This window comes from Nyctibius grandis, chromosome 8, assembly GCF_013368605.1.
Source record: "Nyctibius grandis isolate bNycGra1 chromosome 8, bNycGra1.pri, whole genome shotgun sequence".
Classification (NCBI taxonomy): Eukaryota; Metazoa; Chordata; class Aves; order Nyctibiiformes; family Nyctibiidae; genus Nyctibius; species Nyctibius grandis.
Window position 1 is genome coordinate 33503478 of NC_090665.1, and position 17938 is coordinate 33521415.

A 17938-nucleotide genomic window follows, 5' to 3' on the forward strand; every position below is an offset into this window, starting at 1 on the left:
AAAGCAACAATGATGCAGTAAAATGATTCTGTGCAAACTGTTCACACTTGTTCAGTGGAGTATTGAATAATCCCACTCTTTTTTGGTTTTCTTGTTTTTTTTTTTTATAGGGTATTCCAGGACCACATGGTAATCCAGGTTTGCCAGGATTGCCAGGTCCAAAGGTGAGTTAATTTATCCATGTTGCCTTGTAAATACATGAACTTCTTAATGACTTCTTGGAAGCCCCAAAACTGTTTCCTATAATAGAAGGAATTTGCCTTTTTTGGTTTACAGATGGAGACTGTTACTGTAAACATATTTTAATGAAATGTAATCAATCAAATTGAACTTCAAATCAAAACAAAATAGCAGTTTATTTGGGGTGGGGTGGGGGGGTACCCTGTGTGTGCAGAATGATGACCTGGAAACTCTTATCCATGCAAGTAGTCTGTACTTCCCAAAAGAGTTCCTGTAAATCAGCTTGGCCTCTTTGAAGAATTTAAGTGAGAATAAACATTTCATTGCTGTAACCTTTTACCTTGCCTTTTTTTTTTTTTTAAAAAAAAGGAAGAAAAATAGACTGTCATTGTCTATAATTTCCTTTTTTTGTTAGTGCCCAACCTTTGATATTTAAATATTCTAATATTTTAGACATTATCACTTGATTAATATGCTAGAATAATTTTCTGAAGATTTATGGATGTGATATTTGAAACCAAAGAAAAAATACTAGACTGGAAGCTCAAATAAAATCCTTCAAACTTGTGTAACAGAGGCCCTTTAAATAGATTTGACAGATTTGTGCAGTTGCAGAATGCCTTCAACTCATATTTAGTTTGGACAATTTGATAGATATGTTAGGAAAAAAACAGCAGCACCCATGATTTGTTTTAGTACGATTCCTAATGGCAGGAATCTGACCTGTCATGACAGGTGTTAAAAACTGCTTGAGGACATAAAAAAAAAAATTTTAATAAAGCTTTCACTGTCAAACACCGTAAAACCAAGTGACTCTATTTTGTGTGTGTGCTTTTGTTCTTGTCTAGTTCTATAGGAACAGTTAAACTTAGAGATTCATAATTAATTTTTACAGTTATGCTGGCTGTATAATAGAATACATTGATAGGAAAATAATTGTAACCAATTACTCCTAGCATTTGTTTTATAAGGTATTTCCTCCTCCACTGACTCATGATTCTGATCAGTTCTGTCTCTGTCTCCATGATTTTAAGAATCGAAGAATTGTATATGTGTATATGTACCTATATGTATATTTTATATAAAATATGTATATATTACTAGGTGCTTAGCAATCTCATTTCTGTTAGACTGTAAATTATCCTTTCAATACAAGTATATTCTGAAGCACTTTTACATAAAAATCAGCTAGGTGCTAACCAAGCTTAGACCGTGAAGATCCAGTTGATCCACACTGACTGTGTAAGCTGAAACAAAACACACTTTTGATTTAAAACATTGCAGATGAGTTACAACAATTTTCTGGCAGTAAATTAGGTCAGAATTTTATTCTGCCTTTGAGATCCAAGTGTTTTTCCCTCCTGTGCTGAAGCATCCTTTATGCATTTGCTTTTGAAGCATGGAACAACATTAGCTAATACCCTTACAGTGTAGTATCCAGCCCTCAGTGTGTGCCAGCAGTTCCAGCTGATAGCTGATGTCCTCAGCGTTTAATTCCTGATAAAGAGTTGATGGGTGTTTTTAAAGTATTCATGAGGTTTGGCTGTATTCCCACCTCTCTGAAAAATGGATTAATTAAGAAAATATAGTTCGTGGATTCTGGCACTGTTATAACTACACTATAATGTTACATAGATTAAATAATGAAGTGGTTTATTTTATCCTCACATCTTGACCTGTGATGATGTTAATCCACAACTGAAGGCTATGCATAACTATGGCTGTTTGGTTTTTAGATTAAAAATAATAAGGAATTAATTATGCTTTTAAGGGAAAGGAAAGGTGATGCATAAGTTATCAGGAGGCCTGTGTTTTAAGTAACCAAGAGCTGATCACAATTTTATTACAACTCTTAGTTTAATATGCCTGCGTTGGAAAATGGAAGCAGAGGACAGATTGGAGTTGTTCAAGGAATGTAACTATTTACCTTGCAAAAGGTAAATCAGCTGGAAAATACTCTGATAACTCCTGCCATGGTGAAGAACTGGGTGTTCTCTGTGACCTGACACATCAGTTTAACACAACAGATTCATTTTGCCATATTTCCAGTCTTTATTTAGTATTCAAGAAGTTTAGTTACTCAAGTGGCCTCACGTGTACAAACCTTAACTGCAGAGGGAAGGATAGCCCCGGATCTGCAGTACCGTACGCAAGAGGGGGATCGGGCCCCGTTGCACTTTGAGTGAAAGCCCTGTGTGTTATAGCTGTGCAATGGCTGACTGTCAGGAAGCCTCGAGCTGCTTGTCTTGTACGTCCCTCTGAGCATCCAGTGTTGCCCTTGAGATTAGGACTGTGCTGTCAATGTCTAAACAGCTGGTTTTTTCCAACTTTAGCTCTCCTTCAATGAAGGGTATGTATCATCCTTAATCTAGCACTGCTGTGAGATAACTGTAGTAGTAACATTTATTTCCTTGGCTATGTAAAACGCATTTTTGAGTGAGAAGAGTAGATCTTGATGCTTGTGAGTAACACCCAGTGTTACTCCGCAGCTTTGAAATCAAGAGCACTGTTGTGGCCTGTGCCATTTATATGAGCAGGTCAATGAAATGTTAATGCCTTTTGCACACAGCTTTTAGTCTGAATTAGGCCAAGGTGTTCCCCATTTCCTCCTCAGTTACTCTATTTTCAGTTATTAGGGCATGAATGTGGTTTTAGGCTCTGGGAACTCCCCAGGTGGCCGCTCGGTCAGCGTGAAGCAGTTCACCCAGGGCTGTCCCAGGAGGTGCCCTTTGCTGTTGACTCCTATTTTAGGGGCGGTGAATTCAAGGGTGCGGGTTTGCGGTGGCAGAGCTGCCTGTAGCTGATAGATCTGCAGGGCTGGCTGCCAGCCCCAGCTGCTCCTGGCCAGCCCCGGCTCCAGGCCCATGGCAGCCCCCAGGCCTCTGTGGTGTGTCGGCCTGCGGTGCCTGGTGCTTCGTGTGGCAGCGGGATTTGAAATGGGAGAGATTGATGTTCCAGTGCCCTTCCCCTCTCTGCGGCCTAGTCTTGGATGCAGACAGTAATTCCCGGCCAAGAATGATGAGCCGTCTCATCTGCTAGGAAGTAATTGGTAATTGAACAGAGGCCTTTGCTGCATGTTTACAGCTCTCTCCTTCCCAGCCGTGATGTCGGTGCTGCATGGGGCAGGTACCGAGTGTGAGGAAGCCTGGACAAGATGATAATCAATGCAGTAACACAGCCTGATAATCATGCACGGTGTTTGGGGAATAGGTGGTGTCCTGAAGTCATGGAGACACGGGGAGAGCATTTCAGCTGGGGTGTCTGCTGTAATCCTGCTCTGATTTACCAGTAAAATCTGCTTATCAAAAGTTTTTGTGACATTATAAAATTTGGAAAATGTAAATCTCATTTTGATGTGAACTCCCGCTAACATTTTGTTGTAGTTCTTTACTGAAAAAAAAAAAAGAGGAAAAAAATCTGTAATAACGTGCATTTTATATGAATATTCCCCCTCCTCTTGCCATAACAGTAGACAATATTTGTTTTCACATGTATTATTAAAAACTCTGATGATATTAATGAACTTGATTTCTCTGTGACAGGGCCCTAAAGGAGACCCAGGATTCTCTCCAGGACAGGCAAAACGTGGAGAAAAGGTAATATTTTCTTCATTATAGAAAAATGTTTTGTCTGTCCCATTCTTTTGTTGAAGTCTTGTTTAATATTCAGACAAGTTATAACAGCAGAATGCTTTGTATTTACTGTCATGCTGGTGTATTTTGACACTTAATTATGTGAGACTGACCAGTGCAGACACAGGTGATGGAATGAACCGAAGACAAATAAAAAATTACATTCAAAGCTGAAACTTAAGTTATATATTTGATTTCATTTATAAAAATAAAAAAATTAAAAGGGAAGTACGTTTAGAATAATGAAATTGAATTCTGTTCACACTGATATAACAAAGTACAGATTTCAGTTTTCTTTAGTACCTTGCATTAGTCCAGAGAGTTGTGTAAGACAGACAAAATTTGGTGATGACAAGTGCACACATTAAGTGTTGTGTTGTATTTAACCACTTTTTTTAACAGACTCTTGATGCTAAGATTTGTCCTTTCACTTCAGACGCTTTTCCTGCTAGTTCCTCCTAAGCCACTTTAGCCAAACTAGCGGTTGCTCTCTCTGCTCGAAATATTTGAGTATAAATATTTAAAGTGGTTCTTCATAGAAACTGTGGCTTGAAAGCTTGTAATTATTTAATTTTTAGCTTGCAAATCTACTGACTATGTACAAAACTTAAAAATCAGTGTGATAATACTAAAAATGTAATTGTATGTTTGCATTCTAATGGATTAGCCTATGCTATATCTTTTAGAATATCTTGTATTTATGCTAAGTTTTATTAAGAGCCTTTGCTAGTAGTTCACTTGTGGAACATTTGTGCTAAGTAGAAAACACTGTAGGAATCCAGGACCACTCTCCCTAATGAAGCAAGTATTAGCAAATAACTATTGTTTACCAGCTGCTGATGTGTACATAAAGTAACGTAGTTTTTTGATGCACACATTCTGTCAAACCCTAATATTCACAAATATGTATTTTCAATGTTAAAGAGTTCCTGAGCAAAATTCAGAAATGTGCCTGTTGATGCACTGATAAGAAACTGAAGAGCAAGTTTTGTAGAAATAGCAACATTATTTTAATCTAAACAGCTTTTGCTTTTGGAAATCTAATCATAGTGTTGTGAGCTATACATGTCTACATGAAACTCAAGGTATATTATTTGTCATGAGCCCAAGCTGCCACAGAACAGTCTAAAGCCCACCCATGTATATGTATAACCTACACCTAAATACATATAAAATGCATCTATAATCCAAAAATATGGCATTGATATGCATTTTTATAGTTCTCACTATTTTGAGTTCTTAATTTTTCACCCAAGTCAAATTTGCTTACCTTAAGTAATGGACCTGGATTTACTTTAATGCTAAGTCACTTCCAGGATCTGTTCCTTGACTCATTGAATTTGAATTTGGGCACTAATCCTGAAAGAGTGAGACTCTTCATTGTCAGTCCTGAGCAAGAAAAAAAAAAAAACTGGAACAGCCTTCCCTCCTCCCCCATCTACAACAACCATAAAAAAAAATTATCTTTTTCCATCTTCCTAGCATTTGAGATGCTCTAATTCTCATTCATGTATACCATAATGTAATTCTGAAGTGTAAAGAGCTTGAATGAGAATAGCCGTATGCCACCATAACACCTTTGTTTGTATGCATCTTTCATGTTGTCTTTTACACAGATTAGATTTACACCATGTTTTATGCAGCACATACCGTAATGGTGTCCTGATTTCTGTTTGAGGATTGTTGGCATAACAGTAGCACAAGCAATAAACCGTAGTAGTTATATATTAATTTGAAGTGAAACCACTTACTTCTGAGGGAAGGATTATCTCAAGAATTGTCTAGCTTCTGCACACTCATTAATTTGGCTAAAAGTAAATGTTGTGAGGTTGTGAACTAAGTCAGTTCTAGCCATGATTTGGCCATGTTGTGTGATGCAGAAGCATGCATGTTGCAGCAGGTGGTTGCAATTGAGGAACTGTTGCGGTTTCAGGTTTTTCCTTCAAAAAAAAAAACCAAAACACCACAACAAACCTGTGCCTGATAAAACAACATTAGCTACTTCTTCACATTAAATGTTGAAGAATACGGAGAGGATATGAAGTCCTGCATGTTTATAGGCCTGTGTCATGTTCCAGTGAAACAATGATTCTTGATGTTTTTGTTGTATAGGGTGATCTGGGCCCCATAGGCTTTCCAGGCCCACCTGGGATCAAAGGCCAGAAGGTAAGATTCTGTTTCCATTTTCATGTAACCCTCCCTGGCTCAAATCAATGGCCATCAGGTGGATGTCTGGTGGTCAAGAGGTGATAGAAGGGCTTTAGGCTTGCTGTTGGTACTGTGACTGTCTACTGTGTCAGACTCCAGGGCCAACAGTGCAAAACCTTCCCTTGCAACTAAATATAAGTCTGCACTACTACAAAAAAAAATTGCATTACACCTGTTAACAGTTAAAAGTATTTCATGCTCAATGTTTTTAATGACAACTCCACAATTTTAAATTAAAAGCCCATCAGTTTTAAATAACTGATCTTTAGTCATTGCTTTTCAATGTACATAAAGACGTTAACACACTGTTAGCTCATTGTGATCTCAGAAATTATTTGCAAAGGAATGTGAGAACAGGTAGCTGTGAAGTAAACCAGCTGCAAGAAAAAACTGCAGGAAAATCAAGTACTTCCATTTTTGTTTTGTACCCCAGTACTACTGGGGAATTGCTAGAATATTGAATAAATAACAAATTTCCGATATTCTTTCTCATCCAGGTAAAAAGGAAGATTAAAAAATACTACATATGAGTTAATGGTGTCCCAAATTCTATTTGATTTTGACAGTCAGCTTGTGTTAACTGAGTATTTCTAAGCAGTGAGATATTTGATAGCTAATAAAAACTCTAATGTTCTTCCAGATACTTTTAATAGTGTAATACAAATCTATGTTCATTTCATGGCAATTACTTTTTATCATATTGACTTTTGTCAGTGTTTTCCTGAAATACCTAGAAAATTGAGGTTTTTTCTTTATGGAATTCATTTCCCGTTAACTGGAGTGGTGGCTTTGGAGAGGAGGATGCGCTGTAATGCCTGCTGCCCTCTGCTGGGTGTGATTGCCCCACTCCAGGGCGGCTGTGGCTATGGAGGAAACTGTTTAACAAGTTTTCTAATTAGAATTTGCCTGGTTCTGAACTTCCTCTGCAACGTTATGTGGTGCTTATACAAAAACCTGTGTTGCAGAAGTTTGAGGCAAGTGTGCATATTGTTTTCACTTTTTTTGACAAGAATGACTTTGAGAAGCCATATTCCATGTGCATTTGGTTCTATTTTTCTGAATATCTGAGATAACGTTAGGAGAGTTTCTCGGAAACTCTTCTTAGAAACATTTTACCCCCCCAAAAAAAGATTTTTGAAGCCCTCAGTGCAATAGAACAGCACTAGTAAACTACTGTTTTGGATTAGAACTATAAAATGATGTGTTTCTTTTTATAAAGCTGAGAATCTACAGATTTTTTTTAGTGAGATAGTAAAACAAACGTATGTTAATAATAAAGACTCTGGGAACAGATTATTCTGATTGACTTTATTTTTCATTACATGCCATGTGTTGAAGTATGTATCCTTGTGGTTGCATATAAAATAGGACATATTTCTCATGCCTGTAACAAACATTGTAAAAAGCAAAATTTTGCTTGGGGTAGGGCTCCAAATTTGTTCTAGCGTAAGAACAGAAAATTGAGTGTTTATGAAGTGTTTAGGGGCCTGTTTCTTGCAGGCATCTTTTGAAGCAGAGAAGCAATGGCAGATAGAGTTAGTTTGAGGAGAGTGCTGTTTCCAGAGCAGTTACATGATCTCATATCTGGAGCTGTCTTGGCAGGACCATCTTTAAATGAGCACTCAAAACTTCCCTTGTATCAGTCCAGAGACCTCACAGAGCAGAAGCCTTCTCTTTCCTCCTCTCCCCAGAAAGGGCCTACTTCATTGTACAGACAGGCGAGTACTTGCCTCTGCTAGCCAGAGTACTGGGGGGTAGATTGTTAGCCAAAGGACAGCACACCTGGGTGTTAACTTGCCTGGGATCATGCCAATAAGTTAGAATGGCTGTAGTGCCTGTGTGGTTTGCAGGTACTTTACAATGACATTGGAAAAGATTTTTAAAAAGATTGGCTACGATTTTTGGGCTACCTTTATCCCCCATCTAATATGTGTTTAACAGTAAATCACAGGAATCTGGATCTGTAAAATCCTGATTCTTATCAGAATTCACATACTAAAGTATGGTAAGACGTGTTGAAGGAAAAAACTTGGTTGCAAGCTGAGAAGGGCTCTGTGTTTCCTTTTGTCTTTACTTTTGCATTCTGTAAAGGGTAAGGCAGACAGATAAATTTCAAAGCAGTACTTGTGATGATGTTAACATTATACTACCAAGTGTCTCCTGCTGCTTCTCGTAGAGAGGGCAATTTTCCTTGAGCAGGAGGAAGCTTCAATTCTGTGAGAGAAATTCCTCTACTGAATTAGATGGAGAAGATGTCCATCTTCTATATGTATGTTTGGGGGTTTTTTTAAGTGATATTTCCATTCCATAGGATATTTGGGCTGAGAGATGCTAGGTGAAATCTTAGTTGTGTTAATAAACATCAGCAAACAAGATAGAATGGAGCTATGAAGAAAAAAAAGAAAAAAAACCCAAACCATTTGCTGATGAAGACGTTTTTCCAAAACTGGATGCCATGTGGTGACAACGTGGAGCTGATAAGTAAGCATTGCAAAGGCTACTGTGACAGTGCTTGGAAATCTGTTTATATGCTCGACTTACCCCATGCCCAGAAAATTTTTTTTCTGTCACTTTTCAAAGACTAATATCTCTCTGTAGTTGATGGTTGTAGCATTAGGTATAACACTTCACCTACTGATTTTTAGAGGTTACAGAAACTTCTTGGCTCTCTAGAAAAGTTGCTGGTGTTGTGCCCGATGTATTTTAATAACAAATGCATAGAAATTCTAATAAAACTCAATGGGCACCAGTAAGATGGAAAGACTTGGCTTGAACAGTCGTTGCTGTTATGATTTAACATCTACATTTTGCTATATACAGACTTCACTCAGTCTGGGTCCCACTGTGCTAGGCACATGGTAGAAGTCAGACACTTAAACTTGCTATGAAGTCTTTTCTGAGTCGTATTAGTTGGCAGTAAAGTTTTTTCTCTCACGCAGACGAAAGTGTTCTTTCAACTTGCTGTGTTTTTGTAATGTGCTTGAAGTCTGTATTGATGTAATTGGAAGCTTCAAACCTTTCTCTTCCACATTGAGCTTTTAAATCAGAGCATTAATCTTCATTCGAAATTGGGAGGTATTTCATTTTGCAAACCAGTGCATGTGAACTTGTGTTCTTGTTTACGTTCATCTTAGCTCAGAGCAAGATGGGTCTTATTTATAAGGGTATGCTCAAGAATACCAACCCAAACTAATAAAAAACTAAGAATTTTAAGAGGATTAGCTAAGTCACAGGAAAGGAAACCCCTATGTGAAAACTCTCTCTTTGGAATGATACTAATTTTAGCATGGTTTAGCTTCATTTCCAACCAGCATTAAGTGAGTTAAAATGAATTATGGCCATGTTAACTCTGAATAAGAATATGGGCATAGTACTCTAAAATATGAGATCAGAGCAGTTTTCCTCTGGCAGAAGTAAGATGCTGTTGTGTAGAAACATGCGTGCCAGTAATCAGCTCTTCTTCATATCACAGTTCCTTGTGTGCCTTCTTTTGAGATTGTCCATGCAGGTGTTAATCAGCAAAACTGACTCACTTTGAAACTAAATTGTGATAAACTTCTCTTTGAGTGTTTCTGTGCTTAACAACATTTGATTTCCTTTTCTCCTTGTACAGAAATAATAAACTACTGAGAGATCTCTTTTAGCAACACATACTTTAGTTGATCATTTAAGCATAGAGAGAGAGAGGATAAAATTCTGAAATGGATAAAACTCATGAAATAGAGAATGAGCTGGGACTGTAAAAAAACTGTGTGGCTTTCTGAGGCACATTTTGAAAGCTAAAGGTGAGTTACTGGCTTATGCTGGCATCTTTAGTTCTGCTTTAGCAATTCAATAAAAAATTTGGCTTTAGGCATGTGTTAATATAGTAAATTGGGATATTTCATATTAACTGGTTTGTCCAACGTCAGCTCCTGGCTATCTGTGACAGGTTTTTTTTTTTTCCCCTCCAACAGTAATGCAGACCTGCTTCCTTAGATACAAGATAACATGTATAAATTAGTTAGACTTAAGCTGCATGAGAGGATTGAAGCCAGAATACATTATAATTTTGCAAACTGGCAATGCCCCCTGTGTGATTAGCAAAATGAAAGGACGCACCTGCTGTGTTGGGTTTTGAGAAAATGAGGCCTTTGAGTTTCTTAATGAGTACATCTCTTTTGGATCAAGATTCCTCAAGCCAAGCCTATAATAGCAAAATTGCAAATTTTGAAGCCTTACAGAAATCATTCTCTTCTATTATCTAAAATTATCACCAAGCAAAATCATTCCATCTTTTAATTTTGTATATGATAATAAAATTAATTTCATGCAGAAATACTCTTATGGTCACACAGAAGCTTATCCAAAACTTTGGCATACCTGATGTTCTGAAATCAGTTGCAGAGTTCCTTCTTATTACAGTGGGTCTCAAGTCTCTACTGACTAATGAGTATCATCATGCTGCAAGGCAGCCAGATGTTTGACATCAGCCAAGACACTCCTGCTACTCAGTCAATGTCTTTGAGGCCAATTTTATGATAGATTTCTGTCCAGAATAAGGATTGTTTTGGTCTTCCTCTTTCAACCTGCAGCTTTTGGAACTTGTGTATTCCCAGTACCTCTTGCAAAGGTGTGGAGACCAGACAACTTGGCGTCTGCATCAATCATGAAACTGTTACAGCCTCCCTTTTAGGCCAGCTTGTCTGGGTATGTTTAGTGCAGTATAAAGGCATCCAAGAAGGTGGTTTCCCTTTCAAGTGTACTGATGCAGATGGCAGGTTCCAGCTTCATTTTTAATTATGTTTTTTCTTTAAGAGCTAAAATATGCATGAAATGGTCAATTCACAGGGAGTAAAGTTTGATGGCTTCATGATTCCAGCACCACAGGGAAGATTTCTGGTATGAGGAACAGGCTATTCTCCATACTGATATAAATTTCATCATATAAGGGCTGGAATTTGTTCATTATTAATTTTAAAAGAGATATCATGTGTCCTGGAAGGTCTGTCTGTCTTGAGAGTATCCTAGAATAGTTTGGGATGACTCTTTACTTATACCCCTCCTCTGAACTGCCTTGTTCAGAAAGGGCATTGTGACAAGGATTTGGAATGGGGAAATGTACTGCACTGAATCCAGTTCTTCAGTTTCAGCAACAACTGGTGACAGCATCCCATGTACTCTTTTATTTAAAAGAGTACAAGTCTGGAAGTGTCTTTAAGCATGTTGATATCTTGTATTGTCCAAACTGCCATGAAGATTTCTTACTCCTTTTCTATAACTCAGCTTTCGTATGCGCTGCTAAATGTAAACCACACTAATGCTGCAGGCAAACAAGCTTGGATAATTTTTTTTCTTGATAAACTGAGATTGGAGTAGGAAAAAAAGGTCCATTTTGTGTGTTTAACTGTATTTATCACATATCTATTTCTCTACCTGCAGGGTCTTAAGGGTTATCTGGGACTGCAAGGGCCACGGGGTGAGCAGGTAAGTGATGAAAGCACAGTACGCTATACTCTACAGATGAACAATTGAGGATGGAAGAACACATAATCCAATACAAGTGTTCAGTGTAAGCAATCAGTGTAAATTACTGTCTGCTTAAGGAAATACTTGATAGCTTTAAACAAGAATTCAGATTATTTAGAGATCGGTGTGGTAAAAAATAGTCTAAATGAAATGGAAAAAAAACAGTTTGGTTTTCTTCAGCTATCACACTGGCTTGGCAGAGGCTGGTGTATAATTCTTGTTAGAGGCACAGTTCGGATTCTCTCAAAACCTCTACTGATTTAATGCATTTTGAATCTCCTAGCACGCAGAAAATGAAATGGTTATTTAGTGCTTTTTCTCACTTCCATGTCAGTTCAAGGAGCAATCTGAATGTAAATTTCAAAGGCATCCAATTGCTGATGCGTCTTGTTAGCATTAACAAGGCTCCTAATGGCAGTGTAGATGGAAGCATGGGTCTCCTTTTGGATGACACTGAAAGGGAAATGGTGATGATAACAGATGATAGACACCTGCAGGGAGATGAAAATCATTAACATCATCCATGACTTTAATGAGTTTTATACACAAATCTTAACTGAATGAGTGGTGATTTTTATGCCCACAGGCATTTTTTTGTGATGACTATAATTTAGCAATGAGATAGAGATAGCCAGTGGGAAAAAGTCATTCTTAACATCAGGAGAAGAGTGTCTCAATCTTTGAAGAAGTTGCAGGTAAGGAGTAATCAGTTACCATGGAGGGGAAAAAGCGAAGCTTGCAGTGAAAATTCTGCTCGTTATTTGTGCAGTCAAGCATATAAGTTCCTTCAAAGGCAATTCATGTTCAAGAATGTGAAAACTGGTGATGTGCAACGATTTGATATCTCAGTGTTCACATACTACTTCATTATTATCACTTAGAAAATACTCTGACATAACTTTTAAGAGAACTCTTTGGGTGAGTTTTATTTTGCATGTAGTTCTTACTGCTGGTATTTTCAGGCCTGGCTGGTGAAAGTGATGAGTTAGACCGGTTACTTGTCAGCTGTAGCACCTACCTGTGTTTGTAGTTTTTAGAAGCTTGTACAGCGAGGATTGACATTCCTCTGAATTTGAATTGTGGAACTCCTTGAACAGCTGGTAACAAAGGAAAAGTTTTGAAAGATAAGTTGTAAATGGAATGATTCTACGGCTTCTTTAGTTTTTTCATATATGCATATTTTGAGGTACAGCTGAGCCAAAATAGGAGACCATGGATCTTAGTTCCATGACAGAACATCTGTCAGAAGATGAATCACTACCGGCTGAAAGCATGTGACAGAATCATCTCAATGGCAGCTCATTTAAACAAAAAATACTGCAATCCCTTTTTGCATCTGCACTTCTGAGTTCTGCTTCCTGAGACTGCTGTTTCACCATAAATCAGCTGTGAACAGCTCAGAGAGGAAGCCCTGATCCATTGGTGTGGTAACACTGACATGTGACAGTGGGTGGAAGGGTCAGGCTGGGAGACTGTCCAATTTATGGACTTGGCTTGTTTAAAATAAAATTAACTGAACAGGGGTAGGTGGAGCTTTCTATGTCTTGGTAATGGGCCTGTGGCATTTGGCACCATTTCAGAAAAGCACATTTTTCTGAAAATAAACAGTCAGATGCACAGATGTTAAAAAATAAAAAAAAACAACAACAAAAATGACTTGGATTTGATTAGGAGGAAGAAGATGGAGAGAAGTTCTATACATTCATGACTAATTCAGTCCTATATTGACCTGAATCTGGAAAAAAACAAAAAAAAATGGCTTTGAAAGGACATAAGGATTCTTCTTTAATGAAACATTTAACACATTTGTTCAAATACAGCTAAGACCAGTGCAGTTACTTCATTGTAAGGACCTGTCTCCTATAGTCCTCTTCAATTACTTTTTATAAATAGCATCAGTGTTTTCATTATGAAAATAAAGGGTGCACTGTTGTATTTCACAAAATCTTAATTACTTTTCTTGTTATGCTTTTTAAAGGATATGTAACTGAAATTGGTGGAGTTACTTATGTATGATGAGTACATTTTAGGGTGTTGCTGTGTAGCTTGCTCAAAAAACAATTTTTCCATGAGCTTAAGCTGTGTCGAATGACTAGATGTCGAAAGAGAAATGATAAAACAAATAAACTCGAAAACATGATATTAAACCTATTTATTATTTCCTTTATTTTTCCCACCTCTTTTTCCACTTAGGGAATTCCAGGAATGGCTGGCAATATTGGGGCAGTTGGTTACCCTGGCAGGCAGGTGCAGTAACTATACTAATGTCTTTGTAGTTTTGGGGGTTTTGTTGTTTGTTCTTTTCAAAAATACCATATCTGACTCATTTGGAACTACTAATAGCATAAATGTATTTGTTTACATCCTGTCACTGATCTTGAAACAAACCTCTTTCACAGGTAGTGCCCTTTAGGTAATGTTGAGTCTTGTGGCTTTTAAACTTGGATGGGTTAGATGCAGTAATGCTGTACCTTTCTGGAATACATAAATGACATGACCAAAGTACTGAATGTCTAAACACTTCATGCTCCTTCATAAACCTCTTGTTTCTGTGTTTTACCTTCATATTTCAAGTCCAGAAGCAATAGGAAACAGCCTGTTGTAGAATAGTTCCTCCTGATTTTCACCAATGTATTTATTTCACTGAAACTATTTCTTTAGCCCTTTGGAGAAATAGAACATTAAAAGATTTTCTTTATCTTTCCCATTCAGATATTTGAGAAGGAGAACCAATAAAGCCAGAAAGCATCTTTCTATAAACACAAGCACTTACATAAATATTGATTTTTTTTTTTTAATTTAAATATAAGCTAACAGATACCTCAGTCCAGTAATACAAATAACAGTCCAGTAATACAAATAAGACATAAAGTAGAAATAGTCTTTTTTTTTTTTTTTTTTTTCCCCATATAAAGGTATATGAGCCAAATTCAACAATTGCTTTTGTGGTTTTGTGTCTGCTTAAAGGGTGAATTTGACCAATACTTCAGTGTTTTATTGGGTTAGGTTTGTAATGGCTATATATTTTTAAAATTCCATTACAATATTTTATATAGTAATGGATGATAATATGTTTGTGTTGAATCACATAAAATGTTTGGAGCATTTGGACTACTTGTGCTATTCTGACATTAGCTTGAAAATAATTGGAAATGTGTCCAAATACAAAAGCTTTTAAAAAATCCTGTGAAATTATGTCACTGTAATGCCAGACCACTGGGTCTGGAAAAAAATTTCCTCCCAGAAGAAATAGTTTTAATGTAAAGGAAGTTTCAGTCATTGTCTAAGTTTCAGCTGTGAATTAATGGGAGACCTTTCTGAACAAGGTTCCAAGGGACTGCTTGATGACACCTTCTTCAATCTTAATTTTAAGAATATGTTGCCAGTTCACAGTTAACAAATGCTGTTACGGTTCTTTTAAATAGAGCATATCTGTTGTTTAAAATGAAGTACAACTCACGTCTTTTTGTAATAGGGCTTAGCTGGACCAGAAGGTAACCCAGGTCCTAAAGGTGTAAGAGTAAGTAAGCATTTTAAGCGTTTTGGCATGCATGTATATTTTTACCCATAAAGTACTTAAGAAAGGGGATGAGGAATTTCATTCAGCTCTGCCAGTTGTATGCCCGCTGAACCACTCTGTCTTTACAGAACCTACAAATGAGAAAACATAGTGTTTCTTTCAAAATACATGTCAGGATTTAATTTTTTTTTTTTCCATGGTGAGCAGCATAGAGCAGTCTTCCATTGTCACCCTTCCTCTCACGTGGAATGCATGCAGGCAAGAGAAAGAAAGCAATACTGAATGTGGGTGTGTGAGAGCTGGGAGTGAAGAAGAGCAGACGTTTCCTGCCTGAAGCATTATTTCCATAAGGGAAGCTGTCAAGAAGGGAGACGTATCTGACGTTTGCAATCTGTAACAGCTACAGAAGTTGATAAAGGGAAACTGTCTTGTCACATAAAAACCATAAAAGTGATCTTGAGATTTTACAATGTTGTAGTTGTAGTCATGTATATCCCAGGGACTGAAGGCTCTTAATGCTCTGCTGATTCAAGGTTTGCTTTTGATAATTCTTGGAGGTAAAATAGGTTGGCTTTCTTCTGTTTTGTTTGTTTTGTATTTTTTTTAATAGGCATATGTGCATGCCTGTGCATGCCTAGACATGCTTATGAGTGTATAAGTATTTTTTCAGACTGACTCTCGCCATCAGGCAGTAGACTGAGTTTCCAGAAACTTGCATGTTGCTGGATGCATCTAGGATTTGAAGGAGCCTTTTGTTATGTGCTTTCAGGCCCTCAGCTCATGTTGTACAGGTTGATGAATGGTGTGCTGTGTTCCCAAGTATCTATTAAAATAATATTATTGTGTCGCTAGATTTGCTTTTGTCCAGTTTTTTTTAATGTAGTTACTAAAGGTCTTCACCTGCAGCAGCTTCTTAAAACATATGTCTGTTTTTTTTGGAGTGGGTTTTTTTGATGTCAGCTTCATTACAGTGATGGGAAAAATTAGTTTGTCAGGATCAAGCTCCAACAGATATTGCACCCTCAGGGATTGTATCTTTTACATCAGTTTATTTTTGCTCAGATTCTCAGTGCATTTTGTCTCATTCTACCCTCAACCAACAAGACATTAAGTGATCCCAGTCACTTCCTGAAAAGTTACTACTTCTCTGTTTACACAAAGCTAAAAATGGCAAACGTATGAGTAATTTTAGGGAAAAACACCTGTCAGGTCTTAAGGCTAAGTCCTGTATATGAATTCTACAAGCAACTTCTAATAAAAGTGATGATGCAGCCCTGTTGAGACCAGCTACTGTGCCATGGAGGTGTGCAGCGACATGATACAAAGTATCTTCAGAGCTTTAAGTTTAGAACATTCCAGCAATCAAACTACACTCTGCTTCTCAGCTGTTTTAAGAAACTGTAGAAAAAAGTGCCTTTGTTTTCCTTAATCTCATTAGGGCTGGATGACAAGATGGGCACTATCTGTCATAATTTACACAAAAACAAAAAAAAAAAAGACCACAAAACCCCAGGTCGTTACCATCAGAGGACTGGATTGAGAGACATGGAGGCAAGGGATTCTTTTTATAATAACTAATAACATTTTTGTTCCAATCTCAGTTTGAATCTGGTAGTGCAGAATCCATCTCTACTGCTTTTTTTTGTAAATTGTACTATCATTTCTGCTGAGTCAACAGTGTGTTTCTATGTCCGTACAACTGATTATATGAGAGGATCTATTTCTGACTTTCTGAGGGGAAGGTGGGAGAGAAATGCGTTGTGACTGAACTTTAAGAAAAACATTCTGCTTGTGACAAGGTGAACTTTCTAGGACTCTTGCATATAGCAGTGATCATACAGTGTTATTGAAGGCGAGAACATCTTTTCTGATGTATTTCATGAATAAGGTTAACTTCAGCAGCTTTTTCGTATTTCGTTTAATAAATAAGGTCTCCGATGCAACTTCGTCTTACTGAAACACTTTCTTAGTACTTCTTTATTAATTGATTCTGTACCCTTATAATAGGAAATTGGTTTTGCTGTTGGTTGCAGAGTAAATCCTAGTCACATTTAAGTTGATTGAACTTCACTGGTAATTTCAAATGAGCCTGAATTTAATTCCCTGGATTTTGATCCCACAGCTGGCCAATACTGAGGGACAAGCAGTGTTGGTGGGAGGCAGCCTTGTAATCAAGAATTGTTCTTATGTTTTTAGGGTTTCATTGGACCTCCAGGTGTGGCAGGACAACCAGGACCTGAAGGCGAAAGGGTAGGTTTAATGGAACATTAATGAAATACTGATGTTTGGGTGGTAATGCAATATATGTTAGAATGGGGAAAAAATATACAAAGTATAACCATTCATTTGAGCCTTTGTCTAAAAGCAAAACTGATGTGGAAGAAATTAAATAAACAGATCATATCTAATTAGTCTAATCAATTAAATGCACTGGTGCTAAAGATAAGTGGGGAGCATCTGTAAATTATTATTTGAATTTAATCTAGAGCTGCAAGGATTAGGGGTATTTTTTTCTTACCACCACGGTCCATAATGAGCATTTTTCATTGAAGCAATTTCGTTCAGTCAATAATTAATATTTGTCGGTTGTCAGATGGTGTTTGCAATAAAACTGGTCATGGAAATCTTAATTTCTGTCACTCTGTGTTTGAGCTTTTTCTTGCTTCTCTTGAGCACAAAGGACATCTGGCCATGTACTTTGATGGAAGCAGGTATGGCCCTTCTTCATAGCTGTTCTAATGTGGCCACAGTAAAGACAAGTGAAGTTTGTGTTTCTGCCCTCCCCGTTATAGGACATTGTCTCTATGATTCTTTGCTCAAATCTTTTTTTTTAATGCTGCTGCTTCTCACACTGTCTTCTCCAATCAAATGCAGGTTTAATTACTTGAAT

The 17938-nt window shown here is 37.3% G+C and overlaps 1 protein-coding gene across 4 annotated transcripts in view; it reads left to right on the plus strand.

Annotated features, from left to right (window-relative positions):
• Positions 1 to 17938, plus strand: part of COL24A1 (collagen type XXIV alpha 1 chain) — a 147790-nt gene that overhangs the window by 25654 nt on the left and 104198 nt on the right. For 2 of the 4 annotated variants that reach the window (XM_068406150.1, XM_068406152.1), the window contains exons 5-11: positions 111 to 164; positions 3723 to 3776; positions 5925 to 5978; positions 11442 to 11486; positions 13722 to 13775; positions 15004 to 15048; positions 17245 to 17298. In XM_068406150.1, coding sequence (XP_068262251.1) covers positions 111 to 164; positions 3723 to 3776; positions 5925 to 5978; positions 11442 to 11486; positions 13722 to 13775; positions 15004 to 15048; positions 17245 to 17298 — 360 coding nt within the window. The remainder of the gene's footprint in view (positions 1 to 110; positions 165 to 3722; positions 3777 to 5924; positions 5979 to 11441; positions 11487 to 13721; positions 13776 to 15003; positions 15049 to 17244; positions 17299 to 17938) is intronic. The other 2 variants (XM_068406151.1, XM_068406153.1) reach the window with 2 other exon arrangements.